Source organism: Trematomus bernacchii, unplaced genomic scaffold (assembly GCF_902827165.1).
Source record: "Trematomus bernacchii unplaced genomic scaffold, fTreBer1.1, whole genome shotgun sequence".
Classification (NCBI taxonomy): domain Eukaryota; kingdom Metazoa; phylum Chordata; class Actinopteri; order Perciformes; family Nototheniidae; genus Trematomus; species Trematomus bernacchii.
Genome location: NW_022987888.1, coordinates 1,161,637 through 1,181,586, shown reverse-complemented (window position 1 = coordinate 1,181,586; position 19,950 = coordinate 1,161,637). Strand labels below are relative to the sequence as shown.

General features: G+C 40.5%; 3 protein-coding genes across 4 annotated transcripts in view; 1 reads left to right on the top strand and 2 right to left on the bottom strand.

Annotated features, from left to right (window-relative positions):
- Positions 1 to 741: 741 nt before the first annotated feature.
- LOC117469804 (low affinity immunoglobulin gamma Fc region receptor II-like) lies at positions 742 to 3,428 on the bottom strand. 2 transcript variants are annotated; one of them, XM_034114245.1, is made up of 5 exons: positions 3,360 to 3,428; positions 2,589 to 2,627; positions 2,219 to 2,488; positions 1,306 to 1,554; positions 742 to 1,226 (listed from the first exon to the last, which is right to left on the bottom strand). In XM_034114245.1, exons 1-5 carry the CDS (start codon positions 3,388 to 3,390, stop codon positions 1,093 to 1,095), a joined length of 723 nt encoding a protein of 240 aa, XP_033970136.1. In that variant the 5' UTR covers positions 3,391 to 3,428; the 3' UTR covers positions 742 to 1,092. The 2 variants fall into 2 exon arrangements, with proteins under 2 accessions (XP_033970136.1, XP_033970137.1); XM_034114246.1 differs by having other exon boundaries at positions 2,219 to 2,482.
- A 410-nt stretch (positions 3,429 to 3,838) lies between these two features.
- On the top strand, positions 3,839 to 5,869 carry LOC117469853 (Fc receptor-like protein 5). The gene is made up of 5 exons (XM_034114309.1): positions 3,839 to 3,951; positions 4,315 to 4,373; positions 4,555 to 4,659; positions 5,044 to 5,292; positions 5,702 to 5,869. The coding sequence occupies exons 1-5, from the start codon at positions 3,839 to 3,841 to the stop codon at positions 5,845 to 5,847; spliced, it is 672 nt and encodes a 223-aa protein (XP_033970200.1). The 3' UTR covers positions 5,848 to 5,869.
- A 3,036-nt stretch (positions 5,870 to 8,905) lies between these two features.
- Positions 8,906 to 19,950, bottom strand: part of LOC117469799 (trichohyalin-like) — a 126,285-nt gene continuing 115,240 nt past the window's right edge. Inside the window, exons 20-21 of the mRNA XM_034114235.1 lie at positions 9,241 to 9,348; positions 8,906 to 9,070 (exon numbers count right to left, since the gene is read on the bottom strand). Of these exons, the coding sequence (XP_033970126.1) occupies positions 8,921 to 9,070; positions 9,241 to 9,348 (258 nt within the window). The 3' untranslated portion in view covers positions 8,906 to 8,920. The remainder of the gene's footprint in view (positions 9,071 to 9,240; positions 9,349 to 19,950) is intronic.

The following is a 19,950-nucleotide window of genomic DNA, read 5'->3' as shown; positions in this document are numbered from 1 at the left end:
ACAATGCCTTGACACAGGGATCTGATACTTGGACTGTGCTATGTAGGCCACCCTATGATTTATTGGTGTGAAAATTGAGAGAATTGGACAATGTAAAATATTTAGCTTTTTTGAGGACCCTATAATGTTGGTACAGGGACACAGGCATATCTCGGTTATGCCTAGACAGAGGGAGCTGATACTTGGACTGTGCTATATAGGCCACCTTATAATGTATTGGTGTGAAAATGGAGACAATAATAATAATAATAACCATTCAAAACATGTTTTCCTTCAAATGTGGTGAACATATCTTTATTTTATATATTCTTATAAAAATACACTTCTTCTTCTGTCAAAAAATTATTATGGAAGGCGATAATATATATATATATTAACAGAATGAAAGGTTTTGAGTTTACTGGATTTGAAATGTATATACGATCATTACAGATCTTATGAATCGTGTATTGTTGTCATTGTATACTGTACAATTATACTACGCCACTCTATTTTCTGCTATGAAGATATAAACAATTTCAAATTGTATTTTACTTTGAAAAGTTCAGATGCTCATGTACAGCTTTGACATTTTCTTTGGGAAATTCCCACTTCCAAATATGTTTTTTGTCCTTTCAATTAATTCAACAATATATTAAATACAAATCTAGTATTTGTAAATTGATTTGTGAGTTTTTTTACCACTTCAGTTACCCTATAAAACCATATACATTGTCCTGTTTCTACAAAGCCTCTTAAAAGCCTCTCCTACATATACACATACATTTAAATAAAAATATGTTCTGTGGGTTGTGTCTGAGAAGCTGAAAGTATCTGTGGAGTCTAAAATAAAACTCAGAACAACAAACCCTCAGCTCGCCTTTTAAAATAAATGCATGTGTCAGTCAGTATCTCTGTGGTTTTTAACTTTGTCTTCAGTGTGAGAAAGTCTACCAGCTGCTGCACGTACCATCATGTGGCACAGAGAAGTTACACACCTCACACTCAACCTGAGCAGAAGAAGAGATACAACGCTGAAGAAAGTGATAATGTCCTCGGCTCGTGGTGTTCATTATCTTGATGACCAAACTAGCTCTGATCTTTTTGCCTGAGTTATTTCTGTGTGACCCTGAGTTTCCCACAATGCAGCAGTCCCACCAGCAGCAGCAGCAGAGCCACCATCACTACGGTGAACACAGTCCTTAAGACGAGGAGGACGTAAAGGGAGTGATCCGAGGAGGGAACAGCTGCAAACACAACACAACGTGAATATATATAATAAAAAACTCCACATATATTCTCCAAATGTTAACTACATGATCTCACCTCTGACAGTCATCCGGCTCTCTGGTGATTCTCCATCGTCAGAGATGCTGCATTTGTAGAGTCCTTCATCAGATTTAGAAACTCTTTGGATGGCGATGTTTCCTGTAGAGCTGCTTCTGATGAGGCGGCCATCTTCATAGAAATCAGCTGAGAGGATGGAGGAAGTGGTCGTCTTGTTTCTGCAGCTCAGAGTCACAGATTCTGCCTCCATCACAGGAAGCACAGGACTCTCCAGGATCACAGAGCCAGCTGAACAACAGTTTGAGTTTTGTAGTAGGAGTTATTTACAATATAAAAACTGTTAATTTAAACGAAGGCATTGTGAAGATACTGTGATGTAAAGTCAGGTTGTAACATGCCCAGAATAATTCAAAATATCAGAAATAAACTGAACACATTGATGAATAAATCAGAAATGAAACAGTTATGTAAAGTAGTGTATCGTCTGCATAGAGGTTCATAATATGAATTGAACGTTGAGTGTGTTATTTACATAATATTTTTAGAAAATTATTAAAATGACATCAGAGACAGGAGAAAACCACAATTTGGTTTAGATTTTAGAAACATATTTGTTTGCAATTGTTTGACTTAAATCCAATAGGCTTTGCTTAATGACCATGCTCAGCTTTGTGCACGCTGTTTGCTTTTATTGCACTTTCTTGATTCATTCTGTTGTTTATTTACAATATTAAGATAGAAAGAAATGTTTTGCTAAAAAAGTATATGTTTATTATATAGTTTATAGTATAACCTTAGCATCATTGCACTTGTTTTGTTCTTCTAACAAACATTGTATAGAATCAGGTTTATTGCTAAGTTGTTTTCCACATATACAGGGAACTTGTCTTGGTCTTTAATATTTCATACATACACACAGAAAGAGATTGTTGCTGAGTTAATGTCAACATACCGGTGATAATGACATTCACATAGTTGCTTTTCTTCCCTCCAGCCTCACACCAGTAATCTCCACTGTCCTCTTTATAAGGAGATGTAATGTTGCATTTATTCTCATTCAATGAGCCCCATTTTGAGCCATCACAAGTTTCCTTTCCTGCTTTGCTCCACCGTAAAATGTTCACATCAGTCAAACCATCGAAGCCCACACATCTTAAAGAGAATGGCTCGTATTCAAAGACTTGAAGTCTGGATGGTTCGATCCAAACATCTGCATCTGAAACTGAGAAATACATTTGTTGTTGATATTAATATATAGCACTAAATAAAGTTATGATTTTTTATTGTGTTGTTGCTTTCTTTTTGGTAAACAAGCTTCTTACCAACTTTCTGTTCACAGAGCTGCAGAAACACCATCATCCCTGCAGAGAGAAAAGAGACAAATATCACATAGATTTCTTATATTAGATTTTATTACCTTGACTTTATTGTTTAAATATATCTTTGATAGATAATACTTTTAAAACAACTCACCATTAAAACAAAATGCACAAAAGAGAATAGTGCAAATGGCCATGCAGCAGCAATAAGTAATATCATCTATATGTGCTCTTCTTTATTATACATATATTTAAATATTTAATAATAAACATAAAATAAATATAAGTTATTTTATAAGAGATCTCACCTAGAAGATCCTCTGCATTAAAATAACGTCTTGTCATGAATTAAAACATTTGAAACATCTTAAAATGTTAATCATTTGTATATATTTATATGGAGGTAGATTTGCCTCAATATCATGTGTTTGGACAGATCAACAAGCCGTGTGTAAATGTACAAAAACATCAAAAAATTCCCAAAAGGATTTGTAAAATAACAGAAATATTTACGGAAAATGTGTAAAGAATTTATAAAATGCACGTCAAGCAGCAATTACTTTTCAGACTGCATACTCTGAAAATGCTTGAAACCACGTAATCATCCCAAAATGGCAGTGACACACATAGCATTTTTTTTACATTTACACACGGGTTAGTGATCTGTTCACACAAATAATATTGACACAAATCTACCTCCATATGTTCCTTTAGCTAATATGATCTAGTATCATCTTTTATATGAAAAACATCAGATGAAGACTCAGTACTCACACAGTGTGATGCAGAGCGCTGTGGCCTCCATGGCGTCTGGCTGCTGACTGAGTGAACCTCACACTGAAATGTAAAAAGAAGAAGAGGGGTGGTCTCTTCCTGTGTGGCTCACTAATGAAACGCCTTGTAGCTCAGACGCGTGTCATGGAAGGAAATACGTGTCAGTGGTGGGGTTAATATTAGAGGCCAAGACTCACATGTGAGAAAGACAACTTTACGTCTTGATGTGTAGAACAGACACAAAGCATTATGACATGACGGAAAAATATACTTTAACACAACTGCTTACACAGAATTAAACATTGTTATGATGTTGTCTTTAAAGTATGGAGTACCACAAGGCAGTATTGCCTGGGGAAACATGAGGTTTAAAAGAGTACAAATTACCAAGAGATGGTCAAAACTGTCACAAGCAGAGCTGGAAGGCAAAGTGTAAGCCCTTTGATGTCACTCTACAAAGCCCTAAGAGCATCACTGACATGAGGAGAGCCATCGAGAACATCACAGAGGCAGAGGAGAAAGACTCAAGAGGGCTCTGGGTCAGGGAAAAGGTCTTTGGGGAGGAGCGAATATCATCTGAACAAGTCAAGTCGTGATGTGATCAACAACGTCTGAGTCAGCAGCATCAAAGAGATGTATTCAATCAAATGTACCCACAACTCAATGAGGAGTGATGAGGCTTCAGCTTCAAGAGATCTGAAGAGTCTCAGCCTTAGATTGACCCAATGCAGGAAGCTGATCAGCTGCATGTTGAGCTTCAACAAAGAAGGTGACTCTGAATGCTAAAGCTAAAATATACATAAGAGAAGAGTGTGCTTCTAACTTGGGTAGGCCTGTTTCAACATGACATTACCTTTGCTCTGAGCTGAAACCACAGAGAGTCTGACCCCAGCCTCAGAACACTCTGCACAGGAAGAGGAAGTTCTCACTCACATCATATTTCTGTGTCTCACAGTGAGACGCTCAGACAGCAGGAAGACATCATGGAGGTCACAGCGCTCTGCAGCCGACTGCGTGAGTCTCAGCTTTCTTTCAACTTGCATTTATTCTTTTATATTAACACATATGAGGCTGATTTACAGTTTTCTTTATTTGTATATCCAGTGATCATTCTGCTGGGTGCACATATTCAGAAGAGCTCTACGCAAAACAATGGTGTAGCAACTACTAAAGATTCACATGCTCATGTTGATAGGAAATACCAGTGTGTGGTACCAGGCCTATGATTCAGACAGTGGAGTTTACTGGTGCGAGGATGAGAAAGGAGAGAAGAGCAACTCTGTCAACATCAAGGTCACTGGTATGTTTATAGTAATTAAGACTTTTTTTAAACTGCAATGCTCTTTAATTCAGATATACTGCACCTATTTTTCAATGTTACATCAGTACTTGTAAAACATATTGATTCTGACCAAGTGTGTCATAAATATGCAGGAAGTGCAATGACCCTTAGCTTTTTAAATATGCAGACGATACACTACTCTATGTTACTATCTAATTTCTGATTTATTGATCATGTAGTTCTGTTTATTTCTGATATTTTCATTCAGTATGTGTATGATGATACCACATTTTACATTCACTGTATTTTCAGGATGACAATTCTTCCCTCTGTCTAAATCATCTCCTATTCTTTATTATAAATAACAGATAAGACTAAAGGTTTGATCCTGATGTTGTTCAGGTGGCTCTGTGATCCTGGAGAGTCCTGTGCTTCCTGTGATGGAGGGAGAATCTGTGACTCTGAGCTGCAGAAACAAGACGACCACTTCCTCCATCCTGTCAGCTGATTTCTATAAAGATGGCCGCCTCATCAGGAGCAGCCATACAGGAATCATCACCATCCAACATGTTGATACATCTGACAAAGGACTCTACAAGTGCAGTATCTCTGAAGGTGGACAATCACCAGAGAGCTGGCTGACTGTCAGAGGTGAGATATATAAATAAGATGTATGAGATTATCTAATTAAACGACAAAGACGTTTAGAGAGAGCTCAAAGAAGAGATAACTCAAATCTAGAGCCCAGAAACTGAGAAATCATGTGAATCACTTTAATGACAGAAGTTTCTTTGTTCGTATGTTTCTGAGTTAGGATTATCTAGTGAAGTGCAGTGATCTACTTCCTGCCAGGCGTGTGTGTTATGCAGAGGAATTTAGTGTCCCGCTTGAAGCCGTTTGGATCAGCAGTTCTGTAGAAAACTGTAAAAACCTGGTCTGCCCTGCTTGGACTTCAACCCACCTTTAAACCCAAGAAGCTACGGCACGACCACATCCTGCACAGGCTCTGAACTAGTGTCTTCAGATGTTATGAACATGCTTTAAAACCTTTGTTTCTCAGCTGGCTCTGTGATCCTGGAGAGTCCTCTCCTCCCTGTGAGAGACGGAGAATCTGTGACTCTGAGCTGCAGAAACCAGATCTCCATCCTGTCAGCTGATTACTACAAAGATGGCCGCCTCATCAGGAGCAGCTCCACAGAAACATGAACATCCGCAGAGTTTCTAAATCTGATGAAGGACTCTACAAGTGCAGCATCTCTGAAGGTGACTGTCAGATAATGCACTGTAGTTTACATTTGAAGAATATATGTGGAGTTTTTTATTATATATATTCACGTTGTGTTGTGTTTGCAGCTGTTCACAGAGAGACGTGTCCCTCCTCGGATCACTCCCTTCACGTCCTCCTCGTCTTAAGGACTGTGTTCACCGTAGTGATGGTGGTTCTGCTGCTGCTGGTGGGACTGCTGCATTGTGGGAAACTCAGGGTCACACAGAAATAACTCATGTAAAAAGTTTAGAGAGAGTTTGGTCATCAAGACAATGAACACCACAAGCTGAGGACATTATCACTTTGTTCTTAGTCTCTTCTTCTGCTCAGGTTGTGTGTGAGGTGTGTAACGTCTCTGTGTCACATGATGGTACGAGCAGCAGCTGCTAGACATTCTCACACTCAAGACAAAGTTAAAAACCACAGAGATACTGACTGACGCATGCATTTATTCTAAAAGGCGAGCTGAGGATATGTTGATCTGAGTTTTATTTTAGACTCCAGTTACTTTCAGCTTCTCAGACACAACCCACAGAACATATTTGTATTTAAATGTATGAGAATATGTAGAAGAGGCTTTCAAGAAGCTTTGTAGAAACAGCAAAACATTCACAGTTTCATGGCGTAACTTGAACGTATATATAACAGAATTCTTTGGGTTGAACATGATAATTCCTGCAAGCATGGTAGCATTGTCGCTGTTAGCATTTTAGCATGCCAAATGTAGCATTATAGCTCAAAGGACAGCTGTGCAGCCTCACTGAGCTGCTAACATAACTGTAGAAACTGTAGACATGTGTTAAAAAGCAACAACAGACTTATCTTTACTGTTTATTTAATAAAAATACCAGGGTTGCCAACTCTCACGCATCTGGCGTGTGACACACGCTTTCACTCTCAACCTCACGCTCTCACGCTGCCCAAACTATTCTCACGCCAAAAACAAGAATACCGAAGACTATAAACGGTTTTGAAAACTTTTGTCACGTAGTGATCGTCTTCTCAATAGAACATCTTTGATAATGTCTTCTGGCCAATCAGAATCACGATAACGGCGTGGTGTTGTTGCAGGAAGTCCCGACGGAGAATACTTTTGCGGTAGTACATCTCTATACATCGATACAACATTACGTGTTGATAGAAATCAACACGTAATGAAATAAGACCCCACGGTTTGATGATTGATAGGTGTGTGGGCTGTCTTTCATTTTGACACACAGAACAATGGGGGCTATCCACCCTTATCCACAATGTAAAGTTATTCACACAGCCTCTTCCCTCTTCTCTCTGTGAGGAGCAGCAGGTTCAGTTTTCAGAACAAAGTAACAAAAAACTAAAATGGCATTCATTTTTTTAAATATGTCGTGTAGTAATAGATGTATTTATTTTTCTTCTCAAGAGAGTACCAGAATGTGTATTTTATGTTAGTATTTTAAAAAATCTCCTGGGGGAGAATCCCCCCAGACCCCCCTGCAGGGGTTGGGTTTTCAGCATGTCAACTCTTTCACCTGTGGGGAAATTGCAGGATTGGCTCCAGGTCGCCCTTTTTATTTACTACAAGACAAATGTGCCTTTTTATTTCATACAGTTCAATTTGGATTGAGACAGGGAAATAATCTAAACCTCACGCGTGGCGTTTCACTATCGGGGGGAGCGTGTATGTAATTTTATTGCAAATACTGACTTGAGCACCACCACTATATGGGTTAGCCCTACCAGAGATTACCCAACAAAAATACTCTGGAGCCGCAACTGCCGACCCGTATTGCGCATGCGCAGATCTAAGATCCAGTAGAAATGATAAAAAAGTAAAAGTCTGCTGCTTATTGTTCTACTAGGCCAAAATAGAGTCAAAGAGTACAGTATATGAGAGTGAGAGTGTGTTAATTAATATATTTGGCAGTTTGGAGTAAGTCTGTAGATTTGTTTGTGTGTGTGTGTTTCATGTATAGGCCTCTCACGATAATTAATTTTGTTGGATACATTTTCCTGGAAATTATTGCGATAAACGATAATATTGTCGGCACCGTTGTATCATATGACCATTTTAGACCACTGACATAATGATAATATATAATAATAATTCAAGTACATCCTTTCAAACTGCTAGTCACATCCTCATGTAAATGGCAATTTATCGAGGTCAGAAAAGTTATCGAGTTCATTTTTATTTATCGTACGATAAGTCAATTAATTGCTTATCGCGACAGGCACACAATAAAACAGTGGAAACAAACATGTTTGACTTTCATTAGTGAATGAAACTGTGTGCCCTTTATAATCTGTGTCCATTATTGTGTATTTGTATATATTGTATATATATCCTATATATATGCTAAGGTCCCGCTGCTGACACGATAGCAGTCATTTCGTGCGTGTGTAATATGTGTAATTAAACCGAATTAAACCCATGATATCAAAATCTCACTCCAGCCAGGTACCCAAAGTTGGCAACCCTGAAATACTCAATTATATATATTTTTTGTAAATTGTAAGTAGCACCCCATGTGACATGTATTAAAAACATATATGGAAGTTGGTATTTCCCAAAGCGAATATTATCAAAGCTGCACATCAGCTTCTGAACCTATCAATACAAAACACAATTTCAAACATTTCCATATCTGAGATTTCTAAATTATAATTTTTTAACGAAAAGAGTAGATTTTCAGTAAAATATAAAAGCAGTGGCCATCAATCAAAGGAAGATCTGTTTACCACAAAACATGTTTTAAATTGTTGAATATCAGAATAATAAAAGTGTGTCTGTAAATGGTTGATCTCCTCGTCTTCACTGAGCGTCACAGCAACCTGTGTTTGGGCAGGAAGTCATGCTGTTCCTGTTTATGATGTTTATAATGGGAACTTTCTCTCATGACTCATCTCATCTCAATTTGAGGTACTTCCTGAAACTCCTGCTTTATGTGTTTTTGAAATTGAGAGTTAATTTGAAACTTCTAATAAAACTGGAGTAAGATCAACAGAGCAGAACAAAGGAGGTAGTTATTCTGTTTAAGTGGATGTCATACAGCGTTCATATTGCATCTTTCCAGTTTTGCTGAAGAGGGTGAACTTCAGTCTGTCTCCAGAGCTCCAGGGCTTCAGGTCGCTCCACACCAGCTCAGTGTTAGGACGATTGAGATCTTCACCTTGAGCCCACATCTGTAAAATACAAAATCACAGAATTACAAGCAGAATCATTGAATCATGAAATAATTAAAATAATAATGCATTTTTTATATTCTTATGTTTTAATATATAATTCAGTTCTGAATGAAAAACATTTGAAAAGGAAAAATGCAACATAAAGTGAGAAAACTAGAAAGACTCACAGTGACATCTCTTCCACCCTCAAGTTTGAAAGATTGATGAAATGTGTACTTGATGGGATCGTTGTCGTTAACCTGCAGATGTAACACCCAGCCTCCCAGCAGTTTGTACTGCAGGAGGTTAAATAAGGGGAGAGAGAGAGAGAGACATTGATGATGATATTTGAACCCACTGTGTTTGTAGATGACATGAAAACAAGAGAAACTGGATTCTAGGCATCTAGACATTTTTGTCATGATCTGTTTGTGTTGTGTTTTGTCTTGTCTTTTTCTGTCTTTGGTTTCCTGTCTTATTTTGAAAAGTGTTCACCCCCTGTCTTGCCTGTTGCTTTCTGTCTGTTTTCCCTCCTACCTGATTATTCTGATTGTGTTCCCCTGTTGCCCTTGTGTTTCTGCCTCCCTTACCCCAGCTGTGTCTTGTCTTGTGATTACCCCTCTCTGTATTTAGTCTTGTCTTCCCCTGTGTGCCTGGTCGGTTCATTGTTGGTGTTTCCTGTCTCCCTCCATGTTGGTCACGGTTAGTCTTTCAGTAAATGTTTTTTCCTTGTGCTTTCGTTCTGTTTCAAGTCATGTCATGTCATCAGCTTTTGTAATAAAGCTCGTTTTTGTTTATAGACCTGTTACCTCTTTTTGTAGTCTGCAGTTGGGTCCTACCTTTTCCACGCTACCAAACACATTTTGATGGTTTGAACAGCTCATTTGAGATATGGATAAGTTACAATATTCACACTCATAAAGCACTCATGCAGAGTTTATCCACACAAACAACATTACCTTAGTGGATTTGTTTCTGAGCCAGATATATTTGCACCGTCGGTCGACATCGATATTAAATCCTGAGTCTGAGGTCTGATTCTCCGAGCGGACGCTCTCCTGCTGCTCCTCATATCCAACAGCTTGCGCCTGAGGGTCAGACAATACACACAAATACTCAATCCCTGTGTGTGTGTGTGTGTGTGTGTGTGTGTGTGTGTGTGTGTGTGTGTGTGTGTGTGTGTGTGTGTGTGTGTGTGTGTGTGTGTGTGTGTGTGTGTGTGTGTGTGTGTGTGTCTCAGAAACACTTACCTTGCTCTCCACCTCTTCCTTTAGATCCTTCACTTCTCTCTCAGCTTCCTCTCTTCCTCTCTTCTCCTCCTGGAGCTTCTTCTCAAACTGAGATGTGAAGAGAGATAAAGACATTTGAACTTGATTTGAAGGAACATAACATCCTGGTCTGGATTCAAACTAGTTCCTGGTCTGCATCATATTTTCTCTCAAAGGAACAATAAATACTTTTCTTCCTCACAGTTGACCTCGAGTCCAGTTTCAGTCGTTCAATGTCTTGCATAGAAATAAAAAGATATTTGTGTGAAAAGATGAACCTCCTTGTTTTGGTCCATCAGCTCCTTCAGATGTCTCCTAGCTTCCTCTCCCCTCTTCTGCTCAGTGAGGAGTTGATTGTTTAACTGGAAGGAGGAGACATTATATTTATTTAACATAACACATAACCATATCACACAAAGTTTAAATCACAGGAGGAAATGTAATATATTACACCAACTAACATCAACACTGTGTGTGTGTGTGTGTGTGTGTGTGTGTGTGTGTGTGTGTGTGTGTGTGTGTGTGTGTGTGTGTGTGTGTGTGTGTGTGTGTGTGTGTGTGTGTGTGTGTGTGTGTGTCTGTCTTCACTCTGCTGTTCTCTGTTCTCTGGATCTCCAGTTGACTCCATGTCTCCTTCAGCTCTTCCTCAAACCTCAATAGGTTAGCTAGTTGTTGGTCTGCTTCCTGACAAACACACAGATGTTGATTTTAACAGTTTCATAAAGTAAAAATAATCATAATTCTAACAGAAGTGTTTTGACCATAAACGTCCCCGTAGGACATCAAAGATGAAATATTTCATATTCAGTTTAATTACAGAGCTTGTACTCATTTCTTTATTCCTTCACCTTAATCAACAGCTCATTTAAGTTATACTTTTATATACTTTATACTTTGAAGTCAGAAGAAAAGAATGATCACAGTCGATTAAATCGAGAGTGGCTTCAATTCAATTTTACAATCTTATAATTCTTTGACTCTTTGAGAGATGATGCTATGTGTGGTTATACGTTTTAATACATCTATGATATTTAAAGCAGTTATTATGAGATTTAAACTTGTAACGAACAGATACAGTAGGTGGAAGATGAACCTTTTTTCTCTCTGTCATCTCCTTCTTCATCTCCTCCTTCTTCTCCTCCTTCATCTCCTCCTTCAGCTCCTCCTCCCTCCTCTTCATCTCCTCCTTCATCTCCTCCTTCATCTCCTCCTCCCTCCTCTTCATCTCCTCCTTCAGCTCCTCCTCCCTCCTCTTCATCTCCTCCTCCCTCCTCTCCATCTCCTCCTTCATCTCCTCCTTCAGCTCCTCCTCCCTCCTCTTCATCTCCTCCTCCCTCCTCTCCATCTCCTCCTTCATCTCCTCTTCCCTCCTCCTCCTCTCCTCTCCTCCTCTCTGCAGATCAGTGTGTAGTCTCTCCACCTGAGAGGAGACACAGACAGAAGAAGAGAGACCTCCAGATGAACTCTTTATAGCTGGACTTCCAGATGATCAGAGTCAAAGGTGTGTCTGTGTTAGTGAGTCAGCAGAGTGAAGAGAGAGCAGTGGAACCAGGTTTAGATGCATGTTGTTACTTTATCTGAGAAAGGAGGTGAAAGGATTTGATCTAGGACACGAGGATTTGAGACTTTTACTGGTAAGTTTGCTTCAACAGGTGTGTGTGTGTGTGTGTGTGTGTGTGTGTGTGTGCGTGTGTGTGTGTGTGTGTGTGGTGTGTGTGTGTGTATGTGTGTGGGTTGTGGTGTGTGTGTGTGCATGCGTGACGTGCGTGAGTGTGTGGGTGTGTTTGTGTGTGCGTGGTGTGTCGGGATGTGGGTTGTGTTGGGGTGTTTTGTTGTGTGCGTGGGAGTTGTAGTGTGTGTGCTCGTGTGTGTGTGTCTGGGTGGGATGTGTGTGTGTGGGGTGTGTGTTGTGTTGTGTGGGTAGTGTGTTGTGTGTTGTTGTTTGTGTGGGTGTGTGGTGTGTAGTGTTGTGTGTGTGCCATGCCGTGCGTGCGTGCGTGAGTGTGTGTTGTGGTGTGGGTGTTGTGTGGTGTGTGTGTGTGTGGTGGTGTGAGTGATGAGTGTCGCTGTGGTAGTGTGTCGTATGTGTGGTGTGTGTGTGTGTGTGTAGTGGTGAGTGTGTGTGTGTGTGTGTCGTGTACGGCGTGTGTGTTGGTGTGTGTGTGCGTGCGTGTGTGGGGTGGTGTGTGTAGGGTGCTGTGCGTGCTGTGTGTGTGTGTGTGTGTGTGTGTGTGTGTGTGTGTGTGTGTGTGTGTGTGTGTGTGTGTGTGTGTGTGTTCACCTCCATCCCAAGCTGGTTGATCTCTCCCTCCTTGCTCTCCAGGTGAGTCCGTGTCTCCTTCAGTCTTCATCAGTTCTTCTTCCATTTACGTCAGCAGCTTGTTCTCTTTCCTCCAGCTAACACACACAACACAACACCCAACACACACACCACACACACACACACACACACACACACACAGATGTTGCTTCCAACTGTTTGTTTACAACAATCGAACATCAATGAACAACAACAACACTTTCAAATGCATTTACATTTCTCCTATTGGACCTTTCAACAGTTTGAAAAAGGGAATGGCTGAAATTATCATCAATGGAAGATGAACCTTTTTTCTCTCTGTCATCTCCATTCTTCATCTCCTCCTTTCTTCTCCTCCTTCATCTCCTCCTTCAGCTCCTCCTCCCTCCTCTTCATCTCCTCCTCCATCTCCTTCCTCCTCTCTCTTCATCTCCTCCTCCCTCCTCTTCATCTCCTCCTTCATCTCCTCCTCCCTCCTCTTCAGCTCCTCCTTCCTCTCCTCTTCCCTCCTCCTCTCCTCTCCTCCTCTCTGCAGATCAGCCTGTAGTCTCTCCACCTGAGAGGAGACACAGACAGAAGAAGAGAGACCTCCAGATGAACTCTTTATAGCTGGACTTCCAGATGATCAGAGTCAAAGGTGTGTCTGTGTTAGTGAGTCAGCAGAGTGAAGAAAGAGCAGTGGAACCAGGTTTAGATGCATGTTGTTACTTTATCTGAGAAAGGAGGTGAAAGGATTTGATCTAGGACACGAGTAGCTTCCCTGGATATCATACGCTGTCTTTGAATGACTTTGATTGGAGATATGAAACACAAACCTCTCTGGACTCATTCTGCAGCTTCTCCTTCAGGATGGAAACTTCTTCCTCAGCTTCCTCCCTCCTCTTCCTCCTCTTCTCCTCCTGAGACTTGTTTCCAGAAGATCTCCTCTGTTTAAACTAAAAGACGAGACAGGAGAGATGAAATATCACATTTGACCAAATGCCTCTCAATAAGTTCATATTCACACGTTTCCTCCCAGCTCTTCTGCAGCCAGAGATTATAAAGGAAGCTTTATGTAGGTCAGGAAACCAGAAGAGAGTATTGATCGTATTGATCTGAACCCACTTACCCGTGAAGAGGAGGAAGAACTGGCTTCAGCAGCTGGGCTTCTTTCCAGCTGGAGAAGTGGAGAGATGAAGACAGACGTGTTCATGTGTTCTTACATGTTATTATCTCAACAACTAAAACTCTCATTTCACATCATTAGTTCCACTGGAAGCTCTGTGGAGAAGTGTCTCTATGATTAGGTCCATGTTTGTTCTGTATCTATTCTTAAATTCACGAGGATGCACATGAGAGCAAAGACTGTAAACATGGAGGTAACCAAACCTGGATCTATGGTTATAAACTCGTAAAATCTGCTTTAAATGGTTTTTAATCAAGTGCACATATCTGTGAAACTTCAAGGATAGAAACAATGAGGATTTGAAACAACAACTGCAGCAACAGGATTTCTGATTGAACTCTCAAGTGACCCAGGATGCTCAACACATTTACAAGTTGAAGTGGCTCCTTTGAACTAGAGTCAGACTATAGATCTTCATATATACAGCAAGGTTCATGCAGGAAGTCTAACCTCCATGATGGTCTCCATCAGGGTCTGCAGGCTGGTCTCCATCCTCTGAACCTCCTCCTGCAGCTGCTGGACTTCAGCTTCCTTCACTTCACACTGAGAGGAGAGAGAGAGACATGTTTTATCATAAACCTTTGTTCGTATGTATATCAGGACTAAAGTGACTCATCTGCATCATCTGTTAGAAACTAAACTAATGTCTAGTTTACACTGCAGGACTTCACCATGATTTCTGATTAAAAGAGTTAGTCATGGAGTCATGCAAGGTTTTATACTAGGAGCTTTTCTATTGAACATATTAATGCTTCCAAATAAAAAGGAAACACTCCAGAAGTTTCATTTGTATCCAGATGATAATCAATGACCTAAACTTCCAGCATGCCTTGAGGACATGAACTCTTGGATGACCATCAACTTTTTGATGTTAGACATGAACAGTGATCATACTCTGCCCCAAACACCTCCAGAATCTAAATACATCGTTTACCGTTATAATCATGCACCAATCCATATAAACTGTATAAACTCTACACACAGAGAAGATCAACTGAAATCTATACTTTTAGTAACATATTCAAACAGTAACCTCTATGATGTTGGTGTCTGTTTCCTTCTGTCTGCTCTCCAGCTTCTTCTCCAGTGTCTCCACTTCCTGTTCAGCTTCAGCCTTCTTCTTCTTCTGTTCTTTTTCTTTCAAAGTCTGGATTTTTTTGAGAAAAGTGACTCAACATACTGTTCAGTCTTTAAAGTGTTGCACAGTTTTATGTGTTAAAGAATCCAGTCTGATTATCTCTTTACAATCTATTAGTGATGCACATTGATATTAAGATAATTGACTCGCTTCCTGTTGGAGGATCAATTCAATAGCCCACTGCGCCACAGCCGTAATGCACTAACATCATGTCCACTTACCGAATCAAGTTTGGACACTTCCTTTATGGTCCTCTGAATTGTCCCCAGCTGGTAGAGGGAAATACATGTAGAGACACATGAGTACTACATCACAGCAGGTGATCATTATGGATGCTCATACAGTTAGGTGGATCTATTATGCTCAATGTTACTGAATGGAAGAACATGTATTGAAGTAAACATAGTGTACTACAATTCATTTTGTAAGCCTAACACGTAAGTGTGCATGCTGTGTCACTGCTCCTGCTGACTTGTTTTGGGGTTTCCCTCAAATGCTTTTCTGTTTTACAATAAATGCAGAATATTTAAGATGAAGACGTGAACCTCTCTGTTCTTGTTCAGCAGATCTCCCTTCAGGCTCTGCAGCTCGTTCTGGTTCCTCTGTTTCTCTGCATGGAGATCCTGCAGCTCAGACTCTTTAGATTCAACCTGAAAGAACAGCAGGAAGATTAAGATCATTTATTCACAGTCTAAAAGTAGGACTGTCTGGATGTGGTCTCCACTTGGACCTGCACTGCAGGTTTGACCTTGTCTACACTAAGGACGACATTGAAAGTGACTTCAAACAGGAATCAATGTGTTTCATTATTGAAGTGGAGATGAACCTCTTTCTTCTTGTTCTGCAGCTGCTCTTTCAGAGTCTGGACTTCCTTCTCAGCTTCCTCTCTCCTCCTCTGCTCCTCTTTCAGAGTCTGGACTTCCTTCTCAGCTTCCTCTCTCCTCCTCTGCTCCTCTTTCAGAGTCTGGACTTCCTTCTCAGCTTCCTCTCTCCTCCTCTGCTCCTCTTTCAGAGTCTGGACTTCCTTCTCAGCTTCCTCTCTCCTCCTCTGCTCCTCTTTCAGAGTCTGGACTTCCTTCTCAGCTTCCTCTCTCCTCCTCAGCTCCTCTTTCAGAGTCTGGACTTCCTTCTCAGCTTCCTCTCTCCTCCTCTGCTCCTCTTTCAGAGTCTGGACTTCCTTCTCAGCTTCCTCTCTCCTCCTCTGCTCCTCAAGCAGCTGCTGCTGAGATTGATTTTTCTATGAGAGGAACAGTCACGTTTCTTTAGTGATTATTTCTTAAGGTGCCACACAATGACACATGTTTTCATGCATTTCTACATCCTGTTTCTTGATGTGAAAGTCTTCTGTGCTTCTTGATAAGACTTCACTTTTCATGTTGTTGTTTCTCTACTTACCGGTTTGCTCTTATTTTCTACGTTTCCCTTCAAAGCCTCCATCTGCACAGCGTCAGGTTTCATCAGCTGTCCTCTTTCTTCTTCATTGAGAAACTGATCTTTAGTTTTAGATCTGTTCTTCTTTTCTCCTTCAATAAATTCATCCGAACTCTTTCTCTTTGTCTCTGTGTGAAATGAAATGTGTGTTAAGATGTGTTGAAAGAGAATTAGAGGAACTTTAGGAAGGGATCGAAGCACATCAAACTGTTCAGTCTAAATGTAGCCGAACAGTTGGGTGATTGGTCAACGGCTTAGAGATGTCCCGCCCCTAGTGCTAGCCAATAGAAGCGCAAGTGTTACATAGTGATGTCACCATGCTCAAAACAAAGGAGTCCAATGGAGGCGTTTCAGGCGGGGGGGGGGGAGTTTGTGGGAGAGAGTTTAGCCTTTGCAGACCATTAACATGCACACAAACCTACAGAACATACAGCACTCAGCATAATAGGGTCCCTTTAATTAACCAAACTGAATCAAATCACCCGACTGTTAGTGACTTACTGAATATGTGTTCTCTCCACAAAAAGAAGAAAGAAACAGCCAGCATTAACAGAATGCAAACAGCCAAACTGACGGCCAGACCAATAATGAGGGAAGAAGAACTGGACTGGAGCTTAAAGAAATCATCTGAAATGATAAAACACAGAACATCACGGCATTTATGTAAAAATGTGGTCTTTGATATATAAACTAAAACATGTTAAATGAACATTTAGTCTACCTGGAACATGGAAGTGCGTCTGTGTGGTGCGGGTGGTGTTGTGGTGCTGGACTCTGCAGGTGAAGCTGTTGCTGGGTCTCTTCTCCACAGTCACTCTGCTGCTGACAGTATAGAGGTCATCAGGACCTCTGACTGTCTCTGGAGGTCCAGCAGAGAGGAGCTTTCCCTCAGCGTCCAGCCACAACACCTCAGGCTCCGGATACCAGCCTGCAGACTCACACTGCAACACCACTCCTCCGCTCTGACCGTCCAGCCCTAATAAACTGATGACAGGCGGAGAGCTAGGACTGGATGCTGAAAACAAAGGAGGAAGAAGAGGAAGTATTTGATATCTGATAGCAGGTGAGCAGATGGCACAGAAACAGACATTATTGTTACAATCCTGGAGAAATATACAGCCTCAATTTTATCCAAATCCTCCCGTAGTCCAATGGGCTCGAGTTGGACCGAGTCACCCTTCATCTGAAACAGTCCTGTTGCTGGCTCCAAAATGGTGCAACAACGTCCACATATCAAAATCAAGACAGCAGAAAGTCTACACACTACAATCTGATAGTCTCACCTTCAAAATCACACTAGAACATGCAAGATGCTAAGCAGGAAACTCCTTTAAGGCAAACAAATAGACCAGAGTATTAACTATTCAGAGTCTCTTGAAACACGGAGATACTATAATTATAATCCTTTCCTAGAGGTAAAAGTAGGGACTTGGTAAAAGATGAACACATACGTACATAACGCACTTACCAAAAACAAGTTTAACAAAAGCTTGCCGGTCCAGTTCTGGAATGAAACATCTGTATTTCCCCTGGTCAGAGTGTTGTAAGTTGGACAGTTTCAGGGAAATGTTTCCGTTCTTCAGCTCATCGGTGAACAGTGAGGTTCTTCCCTTGAATAATTGGTGTTTTTTATCCACAAGTTCATGACCAAGCCGCATCACATGGACGAATCTGGGGTCCATGTCGGGCCTCGTCCACTCCAACGTCAAACCAGCAGCATTTACCGCCGGTTCCAGATAACACGGCAAAATGATGTCATCACCAAGGTTTGCTACTATTGGCTGAGATGAGCCAATCAGCTTAGACTGACCTGGAAATTCAAAGGAATTATATTATACAATGTAACCCGTGGTGGTAGACTTTGGCTAATCGTAGGTGTTTTACAGTTTAAGAGTGCTGTTAAAGGCTGTTCTCCATTTTCTCATGTATTTGCATTGGCAACAACTGCTTACAAAAGCAACTCAAAAAAGAGCTCAAGAAGAAAAGGTCTCAAACCAATGTTTCTAATGGTTTAGCTCCTGCGCACAGCTTAGTCTTGCGTTGTAAGCTAACGTTAGCCTCACGGCTAAATTACGGCTAAAGGATTAGCAAGATTTGTCTTTATCTCTGAAATGCTTTTCGATATAGTACCGAGCCTCAGTTCCCATAATGTCAAAAATACTTTACAGTACCAGTTTGCAAAGAAAAACAATCACAACATTGATGGACTGTTTTCTCTAAGTGTTACAGATATTTAGCGTTTTCCAGTAACAACATATAGAGTGGCGAAGTCACGCCCACTTACTTCCGGGTAATGGGACCTTATTTCGGAAACATTATGCATTGAAGTCAATGGGGAGAGAAAACGTATCTTTCGATCCCGTTTGAATTGTGCCATGAATTACACATATGATGTTTGTCAATCTTAAAAAATCATTTCCATGTCAAAAAAGTCACAGTTTGTCGTAAAACTGTTGAAATATAAGACTATGAAAAATACGCAACTAGAAAGACTACAAATCCCAGAGTCGCGTAAGTGATGTCACAATTGAGACACTACGATATACGTATAATACCGTATATATACGATCAGCGCCATATAGATAGAATCTATCTATATGGCGCTGGCTAAGATAAGATAACTTTCACAAGATGCCTGTGTGCTTAGTACCAGGTTGTTATTATACCAGCAATGGGTCTTGCTCGTTCTTTCGCTTCCCGTCTGATGAAAGAGGAGTGTGTGGATCAAGCTAGCTAGTAGCTAGCACGTTAGTTAGCATTACAGCCTTGTCATTTGTATTAGCCTTAACATGAAGTAACATTAAGTAACCCAAAATGTTAAACAGTAAGAGTAGTAGTCATATTTCGTGAACCCTTTGAAGAGTACTGTCACCGGTGTGATCATTCTATAATACACCATTTAAGCCCGGGGGAGAAATGCTAACGCTAACGCTAGCGATCTTCTCTACTTCATGCTATCTGCACAAATGGTTGACATTAAACATTAAAACGACCAGGCAGTTCAGAGAGAATCAAAGGAAGGCAGGCAGGCAGCTTTGCATGACTTTCTTCAGGACGTGTTTCATTGTGGTGATAGTGAGGGTAGTCAATCGTTTTGTTGACAAGACAGTAGTGACGGCCATCTTGGTGACGTGTGTTGTTGACCAGAGATGTAGTTCATTGAGCATTTCACACAAACAAATGTGTTACTTCACAGTTTTACCACACATTTTTTTTTTTTTTACTTGCAAAATTATCTTTTAAATTGACAAACATCATATGTGTAATTTGTGGCACAATTCAAACGGGATCGAAAGATAATCTTTCTCTCTCCATTGACTTCAATACATAATTTTTCCGAAATAAGCTCCCATGGAGGTCCACCGGAAGGGGAGGGACTTCGCCACTCTATTGGGGTACCACTTGCTTAAAGGTCTTTACTGAATTTTTGCCTAATTAAGCAAAATATAAACGTCTTCCCAAAGCTGTAAGTGTGACTTTTGAAGATTGTATTTGTAACTTACCTCTACAGTAGTTCGTTAGGAGAAGATGAAAAAACAAAACACTGAGAGTTCTCAGATGATTTTTAAGGGGCTTTCCGTCTGTGAGTAAAATCAT